Raw genomic sequence first — 19,026 nt, 5'->3', positions numbered from 1 at the left:
AGCTTATGCACTTACCTTTTTTTTTTTTTTTTTTGGTTAATAAGCCAAAAGAAATTTTCCATTAGGATGACTAAGTAAAGGTAGCATCCCCAAGCTTCAGATATACCAGTGGAAAAGCTAGATCCCAGTGCCAATTGACTGCCCCACTGTAGCTCTATGAACTATGGTTCTTAATTCTTCCCCTAGTTGACCCTTTATGCCCAGCGAAATAGCCATAGGACTGATGGATTTGAGGGTAGACTCTGGAAGGAAGGCAGTCCCCTTGTTATTGCGGTCTAGTTTTTCTTTATCTCAAAAAGTATTAAGGAAAGTTGGTTCAGATATTATTGAGGGATGGAATTTATGGTTTAGAACAGGGTTAGTACCTATGATTCACCACCCCATCCCCAGACATACTGCTTTGAAATTCTGCTAATTTTTGTTTTCATTTGCCAGATTTATTTTTGCTGTTTTATTTTTACTCCCTTTTCTATTATACAAAGAGCAGACAACTTTAAATCTAATAAAAATTTAAGTTCAGTTTTTGTCTCCAAATAGACTAATGATTGTTTATGTTGTAGCTCAGTAGAAGCACCTTAGTAATTGGCAACAAAGTTCCCAAACCACACAAGGAGAGAGCATGGACTTAAAAGAATAATCTGAATGAATTTAGTGTTTTGAACTTGGAAGCAAAACTGCTATTCAGTTTTTTTCTTATAGCTGGATATTGAACTTTGACTTACCATAGGGGAACAAAGAAAGGCCTCAGGTGACTGGTAGTTGTATTACTAGTTACAAATTTATGGCTAAACGCTCTCAGGAAAAATGTCTGATTAAAGGAGATATTGAGAAATATGACCTTCTAGTTAACTATTTGTTTTGAAAGGCAGACCTGAAATTTTTTTCCCCAATTTTACAATTTCTCTCATAGTTAATCTATGAGATTAACTATTAACAACTTTTATTTTTTTAAGAGACAGTGAGGTTCAGCCTAGATTGTGGACATAGTGTCTTTACATTGCTGCACAAGGAAATGAGTGTGTTTATATCATAAAAAAAAAAGTTACAGGGAGCACATAAACAAGGATTATTTATATTTGGAGTACAACCCCGTCTTATTCACATATTATGTAATGTGATACATTAACTTTCTATTTGGATTATAAGCTTTTTGGCGTGAACTTTATTTATACCAGTGCTGTCCACTGGGCATGTAACGTGAGCCACGTAGGTAATTTAAAATTTTCTAGTAGCAGCATTATATATTTTATTTAACCCAATATAATCTAAATGTATTTCAACAAGTAATCAATATAAAGACAGATATTTTGCACCCTTTTCTCCATACTAAATCTTCAGAACCCATTGTTATTTTATTCTTAGTGCACATTTCAATTCAGGCTAGCCACATTTTGAGTACTCGATAGCCATAGGTAGCGAGTGGCTACTGTATTAATAGATAGTGCTGTCTTACACTTTTACAGTTTAGTATTAGCACAGTCATTGCTTTGTGTGAGAATGTGTGTGTCTGTTATTTTAGCTACAGATTTCTATAGTTGAATATAAAAGATTTTAAAATGCCTGTCTTTTCTTTCTCTTTAAGGCCCTTCCTTCTTCCATGATTATAGTAGCAGTTTATTGTCCTGTGATAGCTGCTGTTTTCATTGTTCTGAAGATGGTCAACTATCGACTCCACAGAGCCCTGGATGCTGGAGAGATTGTAGATAGGAACGCAAATGAGTTCACAGACCAGCGAGCCAAAACTGAGCAAGGCAACTGTTCAACACGGAGAAAAGATAGCAATGGCCCGAGGTAAGGAAACCCATGCCACTCAGTTTTTAAGGGTGTACCTGATGCCTGTGTCCAGTGATGTGGTTATTGTGTCAGGCCTGTTCTGTTCACCTGGTTTCACCACTGTCAATACAGTGACAGGTATGATAGTCACATTAGACAACAGCAAAGGTGACTATCTGGAGATAAATCAGTATCCTTGGCCTTATTAATGAACAACATGTTTGAATGATAATAATCATAATAGTATAATAATTAAATACACCAAAGACCAAAACCAGTGGCAAACAAGTTAAAGAAATAATAAAATATGACTTCGTAAATCAAAGCATTTTTACTTATACATATATGTAGTTACATGTATGTACACATACTTATATACTTTTATATAAAATGTGTATACATCTTAAGCTGTGATAATATTTTACTTTACACTTAAAATCTGCAGTTTTCCTTTACTGTAATTTTTTTTTCAGTTTTATATTCTCACTTTAGAAACTTAGCTATCCCTTCCCTCGACCTTAGCATGACTGATTTCCTGTGTAGTGGTAACCCCCTCCTAGATGCTTTCTTTTCCTGTCTCAGCTAAAATATTCTCCCTGCTGCTCTCAGTCACATTCTACCCTGTTACCTCAGCCTCAACCAGAGGAATTTAGTTGATACAGTCCAAAGGTTGTGACTTCATAGAAATAATAGGTGTCGCTATTGTAACTCTTCAATTGTTGCTTTATGAGCATACAACATTTTTAAGCTCATACAGTCCTCAGAGCAATTCTATGAGATGGATGCTGTTATTATCCCTGACTTATAGATGTGGAAGGTAAGGAGAAAAGGATCAAATAATCCAGGCATTCAGGCTCTGGAGTCCATGCCTTTTAACCACTATGCCATGTTTCCACTCAGTATAATATATTATATCAAGATATAAATAATGCCATTAAAAAGGGGGTATTCATCTTCTAAGACAGGGCAATATTTCTGTGCCATCTTCAGTGCACTTAAAGCCTTTGCCCTTTTTCAGTTACATTTTCCTTCATCCCTAACATGATTATCCCATTTGTTCATTGAACAGATATACTCTTGTGATAATTTTGTTCATAGCATAAATCACTATCTGAAGTAATCTTACTTAATCATTTGTTTGCATTTATAAGTTTCTTGAAGGCAGTGCCTTGTTTTTCTTACAAACTATTTCATTCCTAGGTTCTTGAACAGTGTCTTGCACTAATAGGTACTCAGGAAATATTTCAAATTAGTGAAAACATTTTTTTTCTGTGATAGTATTTTTTTTCCCCCTGTGATAGTATTATTAATGACTGCACAGTATTCCACTTTGTGGGTATACAATAGCTTAATTTAGCTATCTTATTTTTAGTTATTTAAGTTATTTTCTAATTTAAATTTAAGTATTAGATCACTGTGATGTTTAAATTTTAAATGGCTAAAATGTTTTTTATCATGATTTAGCAGAAGTAGAATTACCCATTTTTTAATATATATTGCCAAAGTCCAAAGTTTTACCTTTTAATTATTGTGATCAGCAGTTCGAGGGTCTTTTTTTTTTCCCCCCCGCTTTTGGCAGCACTGATTATTTAGTATTTTCACAAGCTGGTAAATATCTCATTGTTTAATTTTTTCAGTTTTCAGATTACTAGTGAAATGGAGGCATTTTTCTTATGTTGTTCCATTTAAATTTGTTATTTTGCGAATTGTATGTTTTTCTATCAGTGGTTAATTTTTTACTGTTGGTTTGGAGAAGATACTTACGAAGAATATCAACTCATCTTTTATGTCAAATACTTTTCCTCACTTTATGGCATTTTATTTATGTATTTATATGCCACAATTAATTTTTTTATGATCTGTTCTATGCAGGTTTATTAGTTCTGTCTTTGATATCAAGTTTTGTAAGATTTTTCTTTCCCCAAATTATGTAAATTTTCATCTGTGTGTACTTTCAGTGTTTTTACCATTTTATCTTTTATTTTTTACTTGTAGTCAATCTGAAGAACATTTCTAACTTTTTTTTCAGATTTGTTAGGACCAACAACATTGAATGAATAATGCATCATTATGTCCATTTCTGGGCTCTGTTTTCTGCCCCATTGATCTCTCCCTTTGCTTATAATACACTGGCTTTCTAACATGCTTAATACTTGGCAGTGTGAATCGCTCGTCACTATTTTAATATTATCTTAGTTATTCTCATGTGTATGCTTAGTTTTTTGTGAGATGTTCCCTTGTCTGCTCATCCTCCAGAAAATCTCAGTAGAATTTTGATGATAATTGTATTAAATTTGGAGGGAACTCAGCTTTTAAAATAGAAAGCCTCACTCAGAGACGTTGTGTGATCGTTGTACAGTCACTTAGTCTTGTCTGGCTCTTTTATGGACTGCAGCACGCCAGGCCTCCCTGTCTCTCACCATCTCCCAGAGTTTGCCCAAGTTCATGTCCACTGCATCAGTGATGCCATCCAGCCATCTCATCCTCTAATGCCCTCTTCTCCTTGTGCCTTTAATCTTTCCCAGCATCAGGGATTTTTCCAGTGAGTCAGCTGTTCACATCATGTGACCAAATTACTGGAGCTTAGCTTCAGCATCAGTCTTTCCAGTGAATTTTCGGGACTGATTTCCTTTAGAATTGACTGGTTTGTTTTCCTTGCTGTCCAAAGGACTCCCTTGTATATGTATATAGTGTATGTGTATAAATCTTTTAGTGGATTCTACATAGTTCTTAAGTCTCTTCTATTTCTGTTATGAAATGCATACCCCCATTTAGTGGGTAAGCAAAGAGAATGTAGATTCTGCACTTAATCTGCCAGGGGCTTGATCAGTTGCTGATAGTATGCCCTTGGGGGAGTTAAGCTTTTAGGCCTTGGCTTCCTCATCTGGATAATGAGACAAATAATAGTACTATCTTTAGGATTCAGTTCAGTTCAGTCCCTCACTCGTGTCTGACTCTTTGTGACCCCGTGAACCACAGCACGCCAGGCTTCCCTGTCCATCACCAACTCCCGGAGTTTACCCAAATTCATGTCCATTGAGTCAGTGATGTCATTCCCTTCTCCTGCCCTCAATCTTTCCCAGCATCAGGGCCTTTTCAAATGAGTCAGCTCTTCACATGAGGTGGCCAAAGTACTGGAATTTCAGCTTCAACATCAGTCCTTCCAGTGAACACCAGGACTGATCTCCTTTCGGATGGACTGGTTGGATCTCCTTGCAGTCCGAGGGACTCTGAAGAATCTTCTTCAACACCACAGTTCAAAAGCATCAATTCTTCGGTGCTCAGCTATCTTCACCATCCAACTCTCACATCCATACATGACTGCTGGAAAAACCATAGCCTTGACTAGATGGACCTTTGTTGACAAAGTAATGTCTCTACTTTTTAATATGCTATCTAGGTTGGTCATAACTTTCGTTCCAAGGAGTAAGCGTCTTTTAATTTCATGGCTGCAATCACCATCTGCAGTGATTTTGGAGCCCAAGAAAATAAAGTCAGCCGCTGCTTCCACTGTTACCCGTCTATTTGCCATGAAGTGATGGGACCAGATGCCATGATCTTAGTTTTCTGAATGTTGAGCTTTAAACCAACTTTTTCACTCTCCTCTTTCACTTTCATCAAGAGGCTCTTTAGTTCATCTTCACTTTCTGCCACAAGGGTCGTGTCATCTGTTTATCTGAGGTTCTTGATATTTCTCTTGGCAATCTTGATTCCAGCTTGTGCTTCCTCCAGCCCAGCGTTTCTCATGATGTACTCTGCATATAAGTTAAATAAGCAGGGTGACAGTATACAGCCTTGACGTACTCCTTTTCCTTATTTGGAACCAGTCTGTTGTTCCATGTCCAGTTATAATTGTTGCTTCCTGACCTGCATACAGGTTTCTCAAGAGTCAGGTCAGGTGCTCTGGTATTCCCATCTCTTTCAGAATTCCACAGTTTATTGTGATCCACACAGTCAAAGGCTTTGATATAGTCAAAGCAGAAATAAATGTTTTTCTGGAACTCTTGCTTTTTCAATGATCCAGCGGACATTGGCGATTTGATCTCTGGTTCCTCTGCCTTTTCTAAAACCAGCTTGAACATCTGGAAGTTCACGGTTCACGTATTGCTGAAGCCTGGCTTGGAGAATTTTGAGCATTACTACTTTACTAACGTGTGAGATGAGTGCAATTGTACAGTAGTTTGAGCGTTCTTTGGCCTTGCCTTTCTTTGGGATTGGAATGAAAACTGACCTTTTCCAGTCCTGTGGCCACTGCTGAGTTTTCCAAATTTACTGACATTGAGTGCAGCACTTTCACAGTATCATCTTTTAGGATTATGAGACTAACTGAGGTCATATATGCAAAGCACTTAGAACTATTTCTGATATGTGGAACAATGTAGTAATTGCTAGCTCTTATTAGTTCTGTATAAGTTGTATATGATTAATTCTGGATAATTGTATATATTCTTAATGCTTATTTTACTTTTCTATTTTCTTTTCGTTTTCAAAAAGATTTATTGTAAAATACATATTTCAAACAGTATATCAAGTATATGTGAGAATAATAACCAAGTGAATACTTAACCACCACACAGCTTAAGTAATAGGACATTATACAAATACAAGTCGTTCTCATTTCATTCTACCCTTTTCTTTTCAGGAGTGATCTTTATTTTAAATATTTTATTAATAATTCCATTGGTTTACTGTTATACAATCTTTGTCAGTTCAGTTCAGTCGCTCAGTTGTGTCCGATTCTTTGTGACCCAATGAATGGCAGCACACCAGGCCTCCCTGTCCATCACCAACTCCCGGAGTTTACCCAAACTCATGTCCATCGAGTAAGTGATGCCATCCAGCCATCTCATCCTCTGTTGTCCCCTTCTCCTCCTGCCCCCAATCCCTCCCAGCATCAGAATCTTTTCCAATGAGTCAACTCTTTGCATGAGGTGGCCAAAGTATTGGAGTTTCAGCCTCAGCATCAGTCCTTCCAGTGAACACCCAAGACTGATCTCCTTTAGGATAGTCCTAAACCTATTATTACTTAATTTTGTCTGCCTAAGATATCCTAAAGACAGTCATACTGTTTGTATTTCTCTGTGAAGGGCTTTTTTTGTGCAGAATTTCATATTTTGTAGACTTACGTATGTTGATGCATCCAGCTATTATTTGTGTTTGCTCTTGTATAGTCTGCTACTGTTGGAGTAGACTACAGCTTATCTGTTTTTCTGTTGATAGTCATTCAGATTGTTTCTAGGTTTCTTGCTCAGATAACACATTATCATATGTTTCTTTGGCCACATGTGTATATCTAATATTTGTAAGCTGGTTCACGGGGCATTTTCACATTCAGTTTTATTAGGTAATTCCAAGCTGTTTACCAAAACAATAATACCAGTTTATACTATATGTGTGAAAGTCCTTATTGTTTCATATCCTCAATATTTGATTTTGTTGTTGTTTTTGTAAGTTTTACTAGTTTTCCATTTTAACAGCTGAGTGTTAGATGTGTCTTATTTTGACTTCTATCAATAGTTAACCTTTCTGATTACTAATGAGGCAGACTGTCTTACCTCACGTATATGGTCCATTTAAGCTTTCTGTTCTTTCCAGTGCCTGTTTATTTCTTCTTTCATTTTTCTTTGGGGTTCTCCTTTTTTTGTTAAGAAGAAGGAGTTCAAGAGAGAGGGGACTTATGTATACCTATGCTGATTCATGTTGATGTATGGCAGAAACCAATACAATATTGTAAAGCAATTATCCTTCAATTAAAAATAAATAAAATTTAAAAATAAAAATTCATTATATTACCCCTTTGTTGATTATATACACTACAGATGTCTTTTTCCAGTTTATAGCTTGTCATTTTGCTTTTCTTAAGATTTCTTATGATTATCACACATTTCTTAAATTTATAGTTTATTGATTTTTTTTTTTTTGGTAATTAATGTTTTTGTGTCTTATTTAAGAAATTGTTTTCTACCCAGATATCAAAAAATACTCTCAGAGATTGTCTTTTTAAAATTCCATGTTTCTTTGTTTTCACATTTCAGTTGTACTGGAAGTTATGTTCTGTTGTCAGGTATGGATTTTAGGGTTTGTTTTTCTTTATATATAACTGGCTTAATCAGTATGTGTTATAAGACTGTCTTTTCCTTTTTGACCTGTGGGACTCACTTTATCATAAATAGTCTTCACATATGGTGGGTATGTTTCTGGGCTCTATTCTGTTCTGTTAATATAGTTTATGCCTATGTAGTTACTACACAATCATAATTGCTATAGTTTTGTAACAAGACTTTTGATAACTAGTGGGGCAAACTTTGTACTTTGTTTTTTTTCAAGAGTGACTTTGCCACTCTTGATCTTTAATACAAACTGTAGAGTCTGCTAGGTAAAGTCTACAATGACTTAGAGTTTTTATTAGCATTACATTGGATATGTAGATTCCTCTGCTGAGATTTGATATCCTTACAATATTGTATCTTTCCATTTATTTAGTCTTTAATGTCTCTCAGTAAAGATTTATCATTTCTCCATTAAAAGGCTTTCATAGCTTTTATTAAATTCCATCAACTTTTTCTAATTACTTTTTGTTTTTGTCCCTTTAAATGTAGTAGTTTACTTTGTTTCCAGCAACCTTATTAAACTCCCTTATTAATGGTAAAATTTTATAGGTTATTTCTTGATTTGCTGCAAATGATGACAGTTTTATTTCTTCCTTTCTATGACTTATTCTTCTTGTTTAACTTTTCATTGACTATAACTTCTAACACATGGTTAAATTGAAATAGTATTGGTGTTCATCTTTGTTTTTCTTTAATCTTAAAGAGAGTATCTTGAAGCGTTACCATTAAATAAGATCTTTTTTGCAGAATTTGCTTTTGACATCTCCTTTCCCTCACTCTCCCACTTACAAATCTCTGCTCTGAGGAACAGAAATGAATAGGAAAACAAATGCACTTGTTTTCAGAGCCTCTCACTGTGCTTGGTACATTAGAGCTGTCAGTTTGTTGCATGGATGAACAAATGCAGTAGGAATGACTGCTGCTGCTTCTGGTCGCCATTGGCTGTGGTATGGCAGCTCAGAAATAATGATCTTAAATCCTGATCTTAAAGAGTCAACGTCATTTATGTATGTATTACATTTTTAACGTTTCAGGAGAGGAAATTAGCATGTTGAATTTTAGAATGTGAATATGTGAAGACAGAACATATCTTTTTTCTGTTTCTTGTACAGTGATGCTTGCAATATTGTAAATTAAGGAACCATTTAAAATATACACAGGTGAGTTTTAGGCTAAATTTTCTGAAGATTTATTCTGTTTAGGGACTTTGTTTTTATCTATTCATGCTTTTATGAACATCCTTGTCTTGAGTAGATTTACTGAGGTGGTACTGTGAAGTTCTAGTTAAAGCTTGAACTGTTAATGATATTAGTTATCAACAAATTTATTTGTGACATCTTCTTTATAATTCAGATTAGACCCTTTCTACTTTCCTCTTTCCCCTGTACCTGTTTTTTTTTTTTTAAACAGTTGAGGAAATTAAGTCATAAAGGTAGCTATTTCCTGCATTTGGTCAGTTCGGTCTACCGCTTACCGCAGTAGACCACTTTGCTTCTGTGGGAATTGTAAACTACTTACTTTCCAGGTACATGCTGAAATCACCATTGCCGAAAATCTGCCAGCCTTACTAGTAAAGAAAATTCTTATTCAGTCAATTTATATGTTAGGACACTGTTAACTGACTAAAAGTTCTGCTTCTTAATTTGTAAAGAAGAGAAAGGTACAACAAGTTTGCAAGAGGATTTAGTTTTTTTCCATAAAAAGAACTATTTGTTTTTTCTTTCATCTTTTTTTCTCCCTAAGTACCTCCTTCCACTCAGTGTTGATCATTGAGCATTAGATCTAGATTATTTTTTCTCCACTGGAGATGACCCTCTGCCACAGGAGATAATTGGCAATATTTGGAGACGCTTTTGGTTATCACAGGGAGAAATACTACCAGCATCTGGTGGATAGAAGTCAGGGATGCTGCTAACCATCCTAACAGTGCACAAGATGGTTCCCAGCAGCTGAGACTACATGTCCTGAAATGTCAGTCGTGCTGATGTTAAGAAACCTTCTGTAGATAATGGAGTTTATTTTTGGTTTTGAACTGGAAAGAGAACTTCAGTGCCTATTTGTTAAAAGGCATTATTGATATCTTAGACTGTGGCCTTTAGACTTAGACCTGGTGTTCAAATCTTATATCAGTCCTTACTGATTATGAGTACCTACATTCTCATGTGTAAGGAAAAAAAGCAGAAAGAACAGATATGATAATACACTGTACAGTGAGGAGTAAGTATTATTTGTGTCCTCCCTTCCCTCCTGAATTCCATATACCATTGACTTGGCTTACGTTGTATATCCCTTTGAGAACTTAGGGAAGTTTTTACACCTTTCAGTTTTTTTATCTGTGTAATGAGGATGATAGTGTTTATAGCATAAACTTTAGGGGAATGTTTCATGAGAAAATGCAAATAAAACATGTGCCCTGTGACTAGAATATATTAAATATTTAGTAAATTTTGCTTTGTTATTTTATGTTCTAATTGTAATCATTTGAACTTGCTCTCAGAAGTGATATATAAAACTAAGAAAGATTATGCATCAGCTGATGATTGAATAAACAAAATGTGTCCTATCTTTACGATGGAATATTTGGCCAGAGAAAGATATAAAGCACTGATACATACTACAACATGTATGAACCTTGAAAACATTGTGCTAAGTGAAAGAAGCCAGTTACAAAAGATTAGTGGTTGCTGAGGGCTGATGGGAGGTGGGCTAATAGCTAAATGGGTTTGCTTTTGAGATGATAAAGATGTTTTAAAATTGACTGTGCGATGGATGCCTCACTACATTCACTTTGTGAATGTATTAAAAATCATCAAATTGCACAGTTTCAGTGGATGAATTGTATGATAAGTGAATTACGTATCATTACAGCTGTTGCATAGGTACTAGGGAAAATGAGAGCTGTTCGTCCTTTCTGTGGTATCGAACATTTTGTTCCTTGGTTTTCACCTTGCTCACCATCTTCTGATTCTTTGCAACCTGAATTAGAGGATGCTTTCCAGTGGAGTTAGCAGTAATATTGCTGGTTATCACTCATCACTCGTTCAGTGGGTGATAACTGCTTGTATATACTCACTTAAGATTTTGCCAAATTAGAAAAGTATTTCTCATTCTGGCCTAGATAGCCTGTGTGACTTAACACCAAATGTCCAGCACACTTGAACATATTCCAGTTTTCTCACACGTGGACATTTGTACACAGAGTCTGCCTTCATATTCATAACTGAGTTCCATTATATCTTGTTTTTATAGATGGGTAACTCAGACAGTAAAGAATCTGCCTGCAATTCAGAAGACCCAGGTTCAATCCTTGGGTTGGGAAGATCCCCTGGAGAAGGAAATGGCAACCCACTCCAGTATTCTTGCCTGGGGAATCCCATGGACAGAGGAGCCGGGCAGGTTATAGTCTATAGGGTCGGAAAGAGTCGGACACTGCTGAGCGACTAACAACAAGTTAGAAAGCTGATTTCCATTGTTGGACATTAATTAGCCAACTGTAGTCAGTGGCCTAGACTTAGGGACCCAGTAAGCGAACAGGGACATGATGATTATTAGACCATTAATTAAAAAAAAACACACTAGAATTCAAACAGCTTTAGTGATAAATGCATAAATGGAAGGTGTACTTGTAAGCAGGTTCTATTTGCCCATATCTTTTGATTACAGTTGATGGAATATCCCACCTAAACAGGTTAAGGTAATTTGTGGCTCACAATAGTGAAAAGTCTCTGTTTAAGGGATGTCATCAGATGTGGCAGTGTGCAGAATTTAAGTAACTTCATGACTCTGCTTCCCTTTACGAGGCTGTGCTTTTCTTTTAGTTGGTTCCTCAGACAGGTTCTCCCCTTACGGTTGTAAAATGGCTACAGCAGCTCCGTGACTCTTCTTCTCAGCATTTAAGACAAGCAGATACAAAGAAGTTTCTTCTCTCAATAGTAAAGCGCTTCTGACCTGAGTTGGGTCATGTGCTTATTCTGGAACTACTAATTGTTTAGACCAAGAGATTGGGATATGCTGACTGACTCTGGCCAGTAGAGCTTCCCCCTAACCCTGAGAGTGGGGTCAGCATTACCCCAGCCATATGAGAGCTTGGGTTGAGGTGATTCACCAGAAGAATTTGGGATTGCTTTTTCTTTTTGTTACCAAGGAGGTTGAATTAGATGCCAAATGGTAAAATAACCTATGTCCACAATAATGTTCAGCATATATATTAGAGCTTTTATCCTTGGTAATGATAGCTAAAAAATTCATAGACTGTATATCAGGTAGAGTGAATAAAAAACTTGGGGCAAAAGATAAGATTTTGATAATTACGATAATAATTAGGCCTGAATTCTAAAAGTTTGTTCTAGAGGAACCTTATTATAAAATGGTCTTAAGTGCTTTGAAATTTGTCATGATCTTTTTTCCTTATTTTGGGATGCCATTATCTTTAAGTACTTTAAGTGGACTTCTCAGTTATTTGAACTTAGTACTTTTCTCTTATGTCTTTCTAATGCCTGTTTTTCGGAGAAGGCGATGGCACCCCACTCCAGTACTCTGGCCTGGAAAATCCCATGGATGGAGGAGCCTGGTAGGCTGCAGTCCATGGGGTTGTGGAGAGTTGGACACGACTGAGTGACTTCACTTTGACTTTTCACTTTCATGCATTGGAGAAGAAAATGGCAACCCACTCCAGTGTTCTTGCCTGGAGAATCCCAGGGACGGGGGAGCCTAGTGGGCTGCTGTCTCTGAGGTTGCACAGAGTCGGACATGACTGAAGTGACTTAGCAGCAGCAGCAATGCCTGTTTTACTACATAGCATCATTTCAGTTTTTTAAACTTGTGCCTTCTAATTCAGCACATACAAATCTAAAATCTTGTTTCCAGTTCTGTAAAACAAGTTAGTGTCCCAGTGAAATTCTGTTAACTTTAGAAGTACAGATACAAAAGCTTGACCAGAATCATCGTTCTTATGCATGTTCTTTATTGTGTTAGGCAGCTTAGACTGTACTCTTGGAGAGAACAGGTTGTGTAAGATCTCATTACCTTCTGACCAATTTCTCTTTGCCGTTGGGAAACAAAAGGCAAATCATCTCTTTGCTACAGTGGTTTTATGGCATATATCATAAAGTGAAAGTGAAGTCGCTGAGTCGTGTCTGACTCTTTGTGACCCCATAGACTGTAGCCTACCAGGCTCCTCTGTCCATGGGATTTCCCAGGCAATAGTACTGGAGTGGCTTGTCATTTCCTTCTCCAGGGGATCTTCCCAACCCGGGTCTCCCGCATTGTAGACAGACACTTTGCTGTCTGAGCCACCAGGGAAGTCCTTGTCTATCGTCAGGTGCATGCTATATTTAGTATGGTGCAATTATAGTCGGGAGAAGGCGATGGCACCCCACTCCAGTACTCTGGCCTGGAAAATCCCAGGGACGGAGGAGCCTGGTGGCCTGCAGTCCATGGGGTCGCTAAGAGTAGGACACAACTAAGCGACTTCCCTTTCACTTTTCACTTTCATGCATTGGAGAAGGAAATGGCAGCCCACTCCAATGTTCTTGCCTGGAGAATCCCAGGGATGGGGGAGCCTGGTGGGCTGCCGTCTATGGGGTCGCACAGAGTCAGACACGACTGAAGTGACTTAGCAGTAGCAGCAATTATAATCAAGGCCAGTTTCTAGTACTGAGTGGATGTAGAGAGATTGGGAGAGAGTTTTAAATATTTTGGAATAGTGACATGGTTATAAAATAGTTCAAATTATTGGACTTACAGAGTAAGAATAATTTTTTTCTATTTGCTGTATTAAATACTTGAACCTCTTAGTTTTACAGAAAAAAAGTATAACTTAGAAAACGAACTAAAAGAAAACAATTGGTGTCAGAATAAGAACAAATTACTCTCTTTTTCTCCCCCCTCCCCAACAGTGATCCTGGTGGGGGAATTGAAATGGCTGAATTCATTCGAGAGGCCACACCCCCAGTTGGTTGTAGTTCAAGAAATTCTTATGCTGGCCTGGATCCAAGCAACCAGGTAGGAACCTGTGCTGTTCTATTTTGCTTTTTTCCTTCCTCCTGATGGTGGTCTCAGGTGTTCTCTTGTCTGTTACAGTCAGTTGATGTTTGGGTTTATCTTGCTGATAATTTTTTGATTTGTTTACTGATCATTGTTTATTACCATTACACAGAATTTTCACATTAATTAAGTACTTTGTTGCTGAGCACATACCACATGCTCATTGCCTGGGGTAGTTTTGATCAAGATAGTTGTGAATGCCCTTAGGAACTTATACTTATTTACCTTCACAGTGTCTGTATTGGCAACATCTCAGTCTCTTTTTGTGGAATGAAATGGCTTAGTTCTTAAATATGGCTGCACTTTTTGTATTCTTAATTAAACCTGCACTTTCTTCATACTGAGAAAATATTGGCAGATTACCCTTGGGAGTAAGCCTATGATTTTGCAATAAACTTTTGAACAGCCACACCTTTTACTTTTTCTTTTTTGGTAGGGCTGACAAAAGGACAGCAGTGGCTAACCAGCTTTGGTAACTGTACTCTTGGCATTGTGTCCATTAGACTTGCCCTGTTGCAGGAAAGAGAGTGGGGCACGAGAGGATGGTCACATCCCAGGTCACATCCGAGTCCCTGGGACAGTTGCCAGGTGTGGGTTCGTGGCTTCACACAGGGAAGAATTCAAGAGATGTCTTAGTAAAGCGAAAGAAGGGTTATTCAGGCAGGAAATACACTGCACAGATAGAGTGTGGACCATCTCAGAAGGTAAGAGAAGCCCAGGGTATGGTGGTGTCAGGCTTTATAGGGTTAAGTAGTTTCCTGTCACTTAACAGTATAGTGATAGTGAAGTCACTCAGTGTCTGACTCTGCGACCCCATGGACTGTAGCCTACCAGGCTCCTCCATCCATGGGATTTTCCAGGCAAGAGTACTGGAGTGGGTTGCCATTTCCTTCTCTAGGGGATCTTCCCAACCCAGGGATCAAACCCAGGTCTCCCACATTGTAGGCAGACGCTTCACCTTCTGAGCTACCTGGGAAGTCCCAGGTTCATAGGCTAATGAGTGGGAGGAGTATTCCAGCCATTTTGGGGAATGGGTGGGAATTTATAGGGACCGGGCCACTGCCTACTTTTTGACCCTTATCATCAGCCTTGAACCTGTCATGGCACCTGTGGCTGTGTCATTTAGCTTGCTGATGTGTGTTTTTTTTTTAATTGAAGTATAATAGCTTTACATTATTGTATTAGTTTCTGCTGTAAAACAAAGTGTATCAGCTATATATATACATATATCCCCTTCTACTTGGACTTTCCCCCTCAACTCATCCCATCCCTGTAGGTCATCACAGAGCACTGAGCTGAGCTCCGTGTGCGCTATAGCAGGTTCCCACTGTTGTTTTTCAATCACTAAGTCGTGTCTGACTCTTTGTGATCCCATGGACTGCAGCACGCCAGGCTCCTCTGTCTTCCATTATCTCTTTGAGCTTGCTCAAGTTCATGTCCTTTGAGTCGGTGATGCTGTCTAATCTCATCCTTTCCCGCCCTCTTCTCCTTTTGCCTTCAATCTCCCAGCATCAGGGTGTTTTTCAATGAGTCCACTCTTTGCAGCAAGTGGCCAAAGTATTGGAGCTTCAGCATCAGTCCTTCCAATGAATATTCAGGGTCGATTTCATTTAGAATTGACTGGTTTGATCTTGCTGTCCAAAGGAATCTCAAGAGTCTTACCCAGCACCACAATTCAAAAGCATCAGTTCTTCAGTGCTCAGCCTTCTTTATATTCCAACTCTCACATCTGTACATGATTACTGGAAAAAACTCTTGTTAACCTTTGTCCTGCTTCATTTTGTACTTCTGGCCAAACTTGCCTTATTCCAGATTCCTCTTAACTTCCTACTTTTGCATTCCAATCACCTGTGATGAAAAGGACATCCTTTTTTGATGTTAGTTCTAGAAGGTCTTGTAGATCTTCATAGAAGCAGTCAACTTCAGCTTCTTTGACGTTAGTGGTTGGGGTATAGACTTGAATTACTGTGATGTTGAATGATTTGCCTTGGAAATGAACTGAAATCATTCTCTTATTTTTGAGATTGCACCCAAGTTCTGCATTTCAGACTCTTGTTGAGTGAGGGCTACTTCATTTCTTAGGGATTCTTGCCCACAGTAGTAAATATAATGTCAACTGAATTAAATTCACCCATTCCCATCCATTTTAGTTCACTGATTCCTAAGATGTTGATGTTCACTCTTGCCATCTCCTGCTTGGCTACATCCAATCTACCTTGATTCATGGCTTTAACATTCCAGATTCCTATGCATATGGTTCTTTACAGCACTGGACTTTACTTTTACAGACACATCCACATCTGAGCATCGTTTCCACTTTGGCACAGCTGCTTCATTCTTTCTGGAGCTATATTAGTGATTGCCTCCCTACTCTTCCCCATTAGCATATTGGACACCTTCCGACCTAGGGGGCCTCAGCTTCTGGTGTCATATCTTTTTGCCTTATCATAGTGTTCATGGGATTCTCAAGGCGAGAATACTGGAGTGCTTTGCCATTTCCTCCAGTGGATCACTTTTGTCTGAATTCTTCAATATGACCCTTCCGTCTTGGGTGGCCCTGCACAGCAGCATGACTCAGTAGCTTCATTGAGTTATGCAAGTCCCTCTGCCAAGGCTGTGATTCATGAAGGGGTGCTCACTAGCTATTTGTTGTGTAGTAAATAGGTGTCATCCCAATCTCCCCATTCTTTTCACCCTCTCCTTCTTCCCTTGCTGATGTATTTCGATGAGTGTGTACTGAGGCCCAAAGTGTAAGAGAAGTAGGCTATTTTGGACCTAGTTGGTTCTAATCATTTTATGTCATTTCCTTGGGCTGTGTCATTCTTTCACAGCTTGTGTCCTGCCCCTATCCTGTCTCAGCCCTACTTGTTTTAGGGAGGGAGTCCCATCTTGAATATAATTGACTCATGTCTGCACCTAAATGCATAGCACATCTGACTGATTTGGTTTTCCTTAAAATATTAACTCTTGTATTAAAAAGGGCAGATGTCAGAAGCTATTGTGCTACTTGGTTGGATTTTGGTGTTTTATACTGCTTATAACAAAAGAAATTGATGTAATTATTGTTATCCTTTAGGAAAGCTGAAATGAGGAAGTAAGTTGGACTTTTCGTATATTGGTAGAGATATTATGAATACAAAGATACCGTGTTTCTTGTACATGTTTTATTGTACAGCTCTCACTACACGTAGCCATAGTTGTTTATAAATGTCTTCAGTACTAGATTGTGAACTCCTTGAATACTGAGGCACTATCATAGTCACTGGTACCGTTCTTTCGTCATGCCACTGCTACCCGTCTCCTTTCCATCTTCTATTCTCCATTTCCCCACCCCCCACCCCCCACCCCCCCATTTTTTAAACTGTCGCTTATATTCCTCTCTTTCTGTCACTTACCTTCCTTAAAATATTTTAGTGCCTGATAGTATTTAAGGCATTTTGCTTATCTGGGATGTGAAGTGGGTCTTACCCTCTCCACCTCTTACCCTCAAAGGGTTTGCAATTTCATGCATGCTCAGTTGTGTCCAACTCTTTGCGATCACATGAACTGTAGCCCACCAGGCTCTTCTGTCCATGGGCTTTTCCAGGCAAAAATATTGGAGTGGGTTGCCATTTCAATTTCATAGTAGATATCTATAAGTAACTGAAGTTATGATATATTACCAAGGAAATATAAGTAAAAGGTGCAAAGTAATAGTTGTCATAGAAATGGTACAGAAAAGGGGCTAATGATTTCTGAGGAGAAAATAAATGTTTCCAGCTAGAGAGAGATGGCAAGCTTTCATGGAGGAGGTGGCCTTGCCTGATTGCCTTTAGTTAGAAGTAATTTTTGTTTTCTGATGTTCATAATTGTACCTGGACTTTCCTTTGGTCCTTCTCAAAGAGAAGAAACACTGGAGCATTTTAGTTTGTGCAGATCTATTAAGGAAAACTTCACTGCTAAGTGTATGCAGATACCATTTTTTTCTTAATTTTTTCCTTTTCTAAATGTGTTTATTTTTAGAAAGTTAGCAGATGAAGGAAAGCTGCAAGAAGAAAATAAAATCATCTATAATGTCATAATAAAAAAAAAAGTTTTTAAACAAAGAGATTTTAGCATGCTTGCTCTTTGGCACTTGACTCTCTTCACTGACTATATCATGAATGTTAATACTATTAAGTGTTTCCTGCAGTGAACATCTTGAAAACTGCATTTTATTTGTATGTACTGTGGTTTATATTTTCAGTCCCTTATTGTTTCACATGTGAACAGTAACAACCCCATTATATTTGCGGGGATAAGCTTGAAACAGTTCAGGAAAGCATGAAGGATAAAAATATAACCATACATTGTATCTGTTAAGATTGCTTTTGTCACCAAGTAATAGAACTCAACTAATTAAGTGACTTAAAGAAATAGGAGTTTGTCACCTATATTTGGAGCTGGTTGTATAGCGTTTGTTCAGCAGCTAAACATTATTAGGGCTCTGGGTTGGAATTTCCCCAGGCCTTTTGGTTTTCTCTCAGAGTTGCAGAATGAGCACAGACAGCAGCTTCAATTATGATCCTGTTGAAAACTGAAGAAGCAGGTGACAATCTGGGCAGAGTTGTCCTTGGTCATTATCGTCTCAGACACAGGGAGGTCTTTCCCCAGAGCCTTCCAATAGACTCTCCTGTACATTCATTGACCAGAATGAGGGCGCAACACCTAGATTAGAGTCTGGGTCCTCTCTTCATAAATCAAAAGATATATGTCCAACATTTGAACAAAATGAGAGGCTTGTTAAGGAGAGAAAAAGGGAAACACTTTGAGGTTGGGAGCAAATGACTACTCTATGCATATTCAAGAAACTTTTCTTTTTTTAAAGTTTTAAATTCTTAGAAGGATGCCACGAAATGGTACTTTCTGTTTTGCTTACTTGTTTGTAAGCTTCTGTGTAGAAAGTTATGTGTTTATTATTCTAGTAGAAAAATAACTTGTTGGTTTTTTAACTTATTTAGCAGGTATGTTTAGAATGAAACTCTTTTTGCAGTCAAATGCTTTTGGGGCCTTTTTCTCCCTGTCTGTTGCAGTGCTTTTTGTGGCTAATTGAAAGCAGATAGCAGGAAAAAGCAGGAGA

The 19,026-nt window shown here is 37.9% G+C and overlaps 1 protein-coding gene across 4 annotated transcripts in view; it reads left to right on the top strand.

The window, feature by feature from the left end:
* The window catches only part of PCNX1 (pecanex 1), a 186,515-nt gene that overhangs the window by 31,058 nt on the left and 136,431 nt on the right, over positions 1–19,026 (top strand). For all 4 annotated transcript variants that reach the window (XM_040226167.1, XM_040226166.1, XM_040226165.1 and 1 more), the window contains exons 2-3: positions 1,583–1,791; positions 13,781–13,886. In XM_040226167.1, coding sequence (XP_040082101.1) covers positions 1,583–1,791; positions 13,781–13,886 — 315 coding nt within the window. The remainder of the gene's footprint in view (positions 1–1,582; positions 1,792–13,780; positions 13,887–19,026) is intronic.

Source organism: Oryx dammah, unplaced genomic scaffold (genome assembly GCF_014754425.2).
Source record: "Oryx dammah isolate SB20612 unplaced genomic scaffold, SCBI_Odam_1.1 HiC_scaffold_26, whole genome shotgun sequence".
NCBI lineage: Eukaryota > Metazoa > Chordata > Mammalia > Artiodactyla > Bovidae > Oryx > Oryx dammah.
Note: the sequence above shows the minus strand (reverse complement) of the source record. Positions and strands in the feature narration are given on the sequence as shown.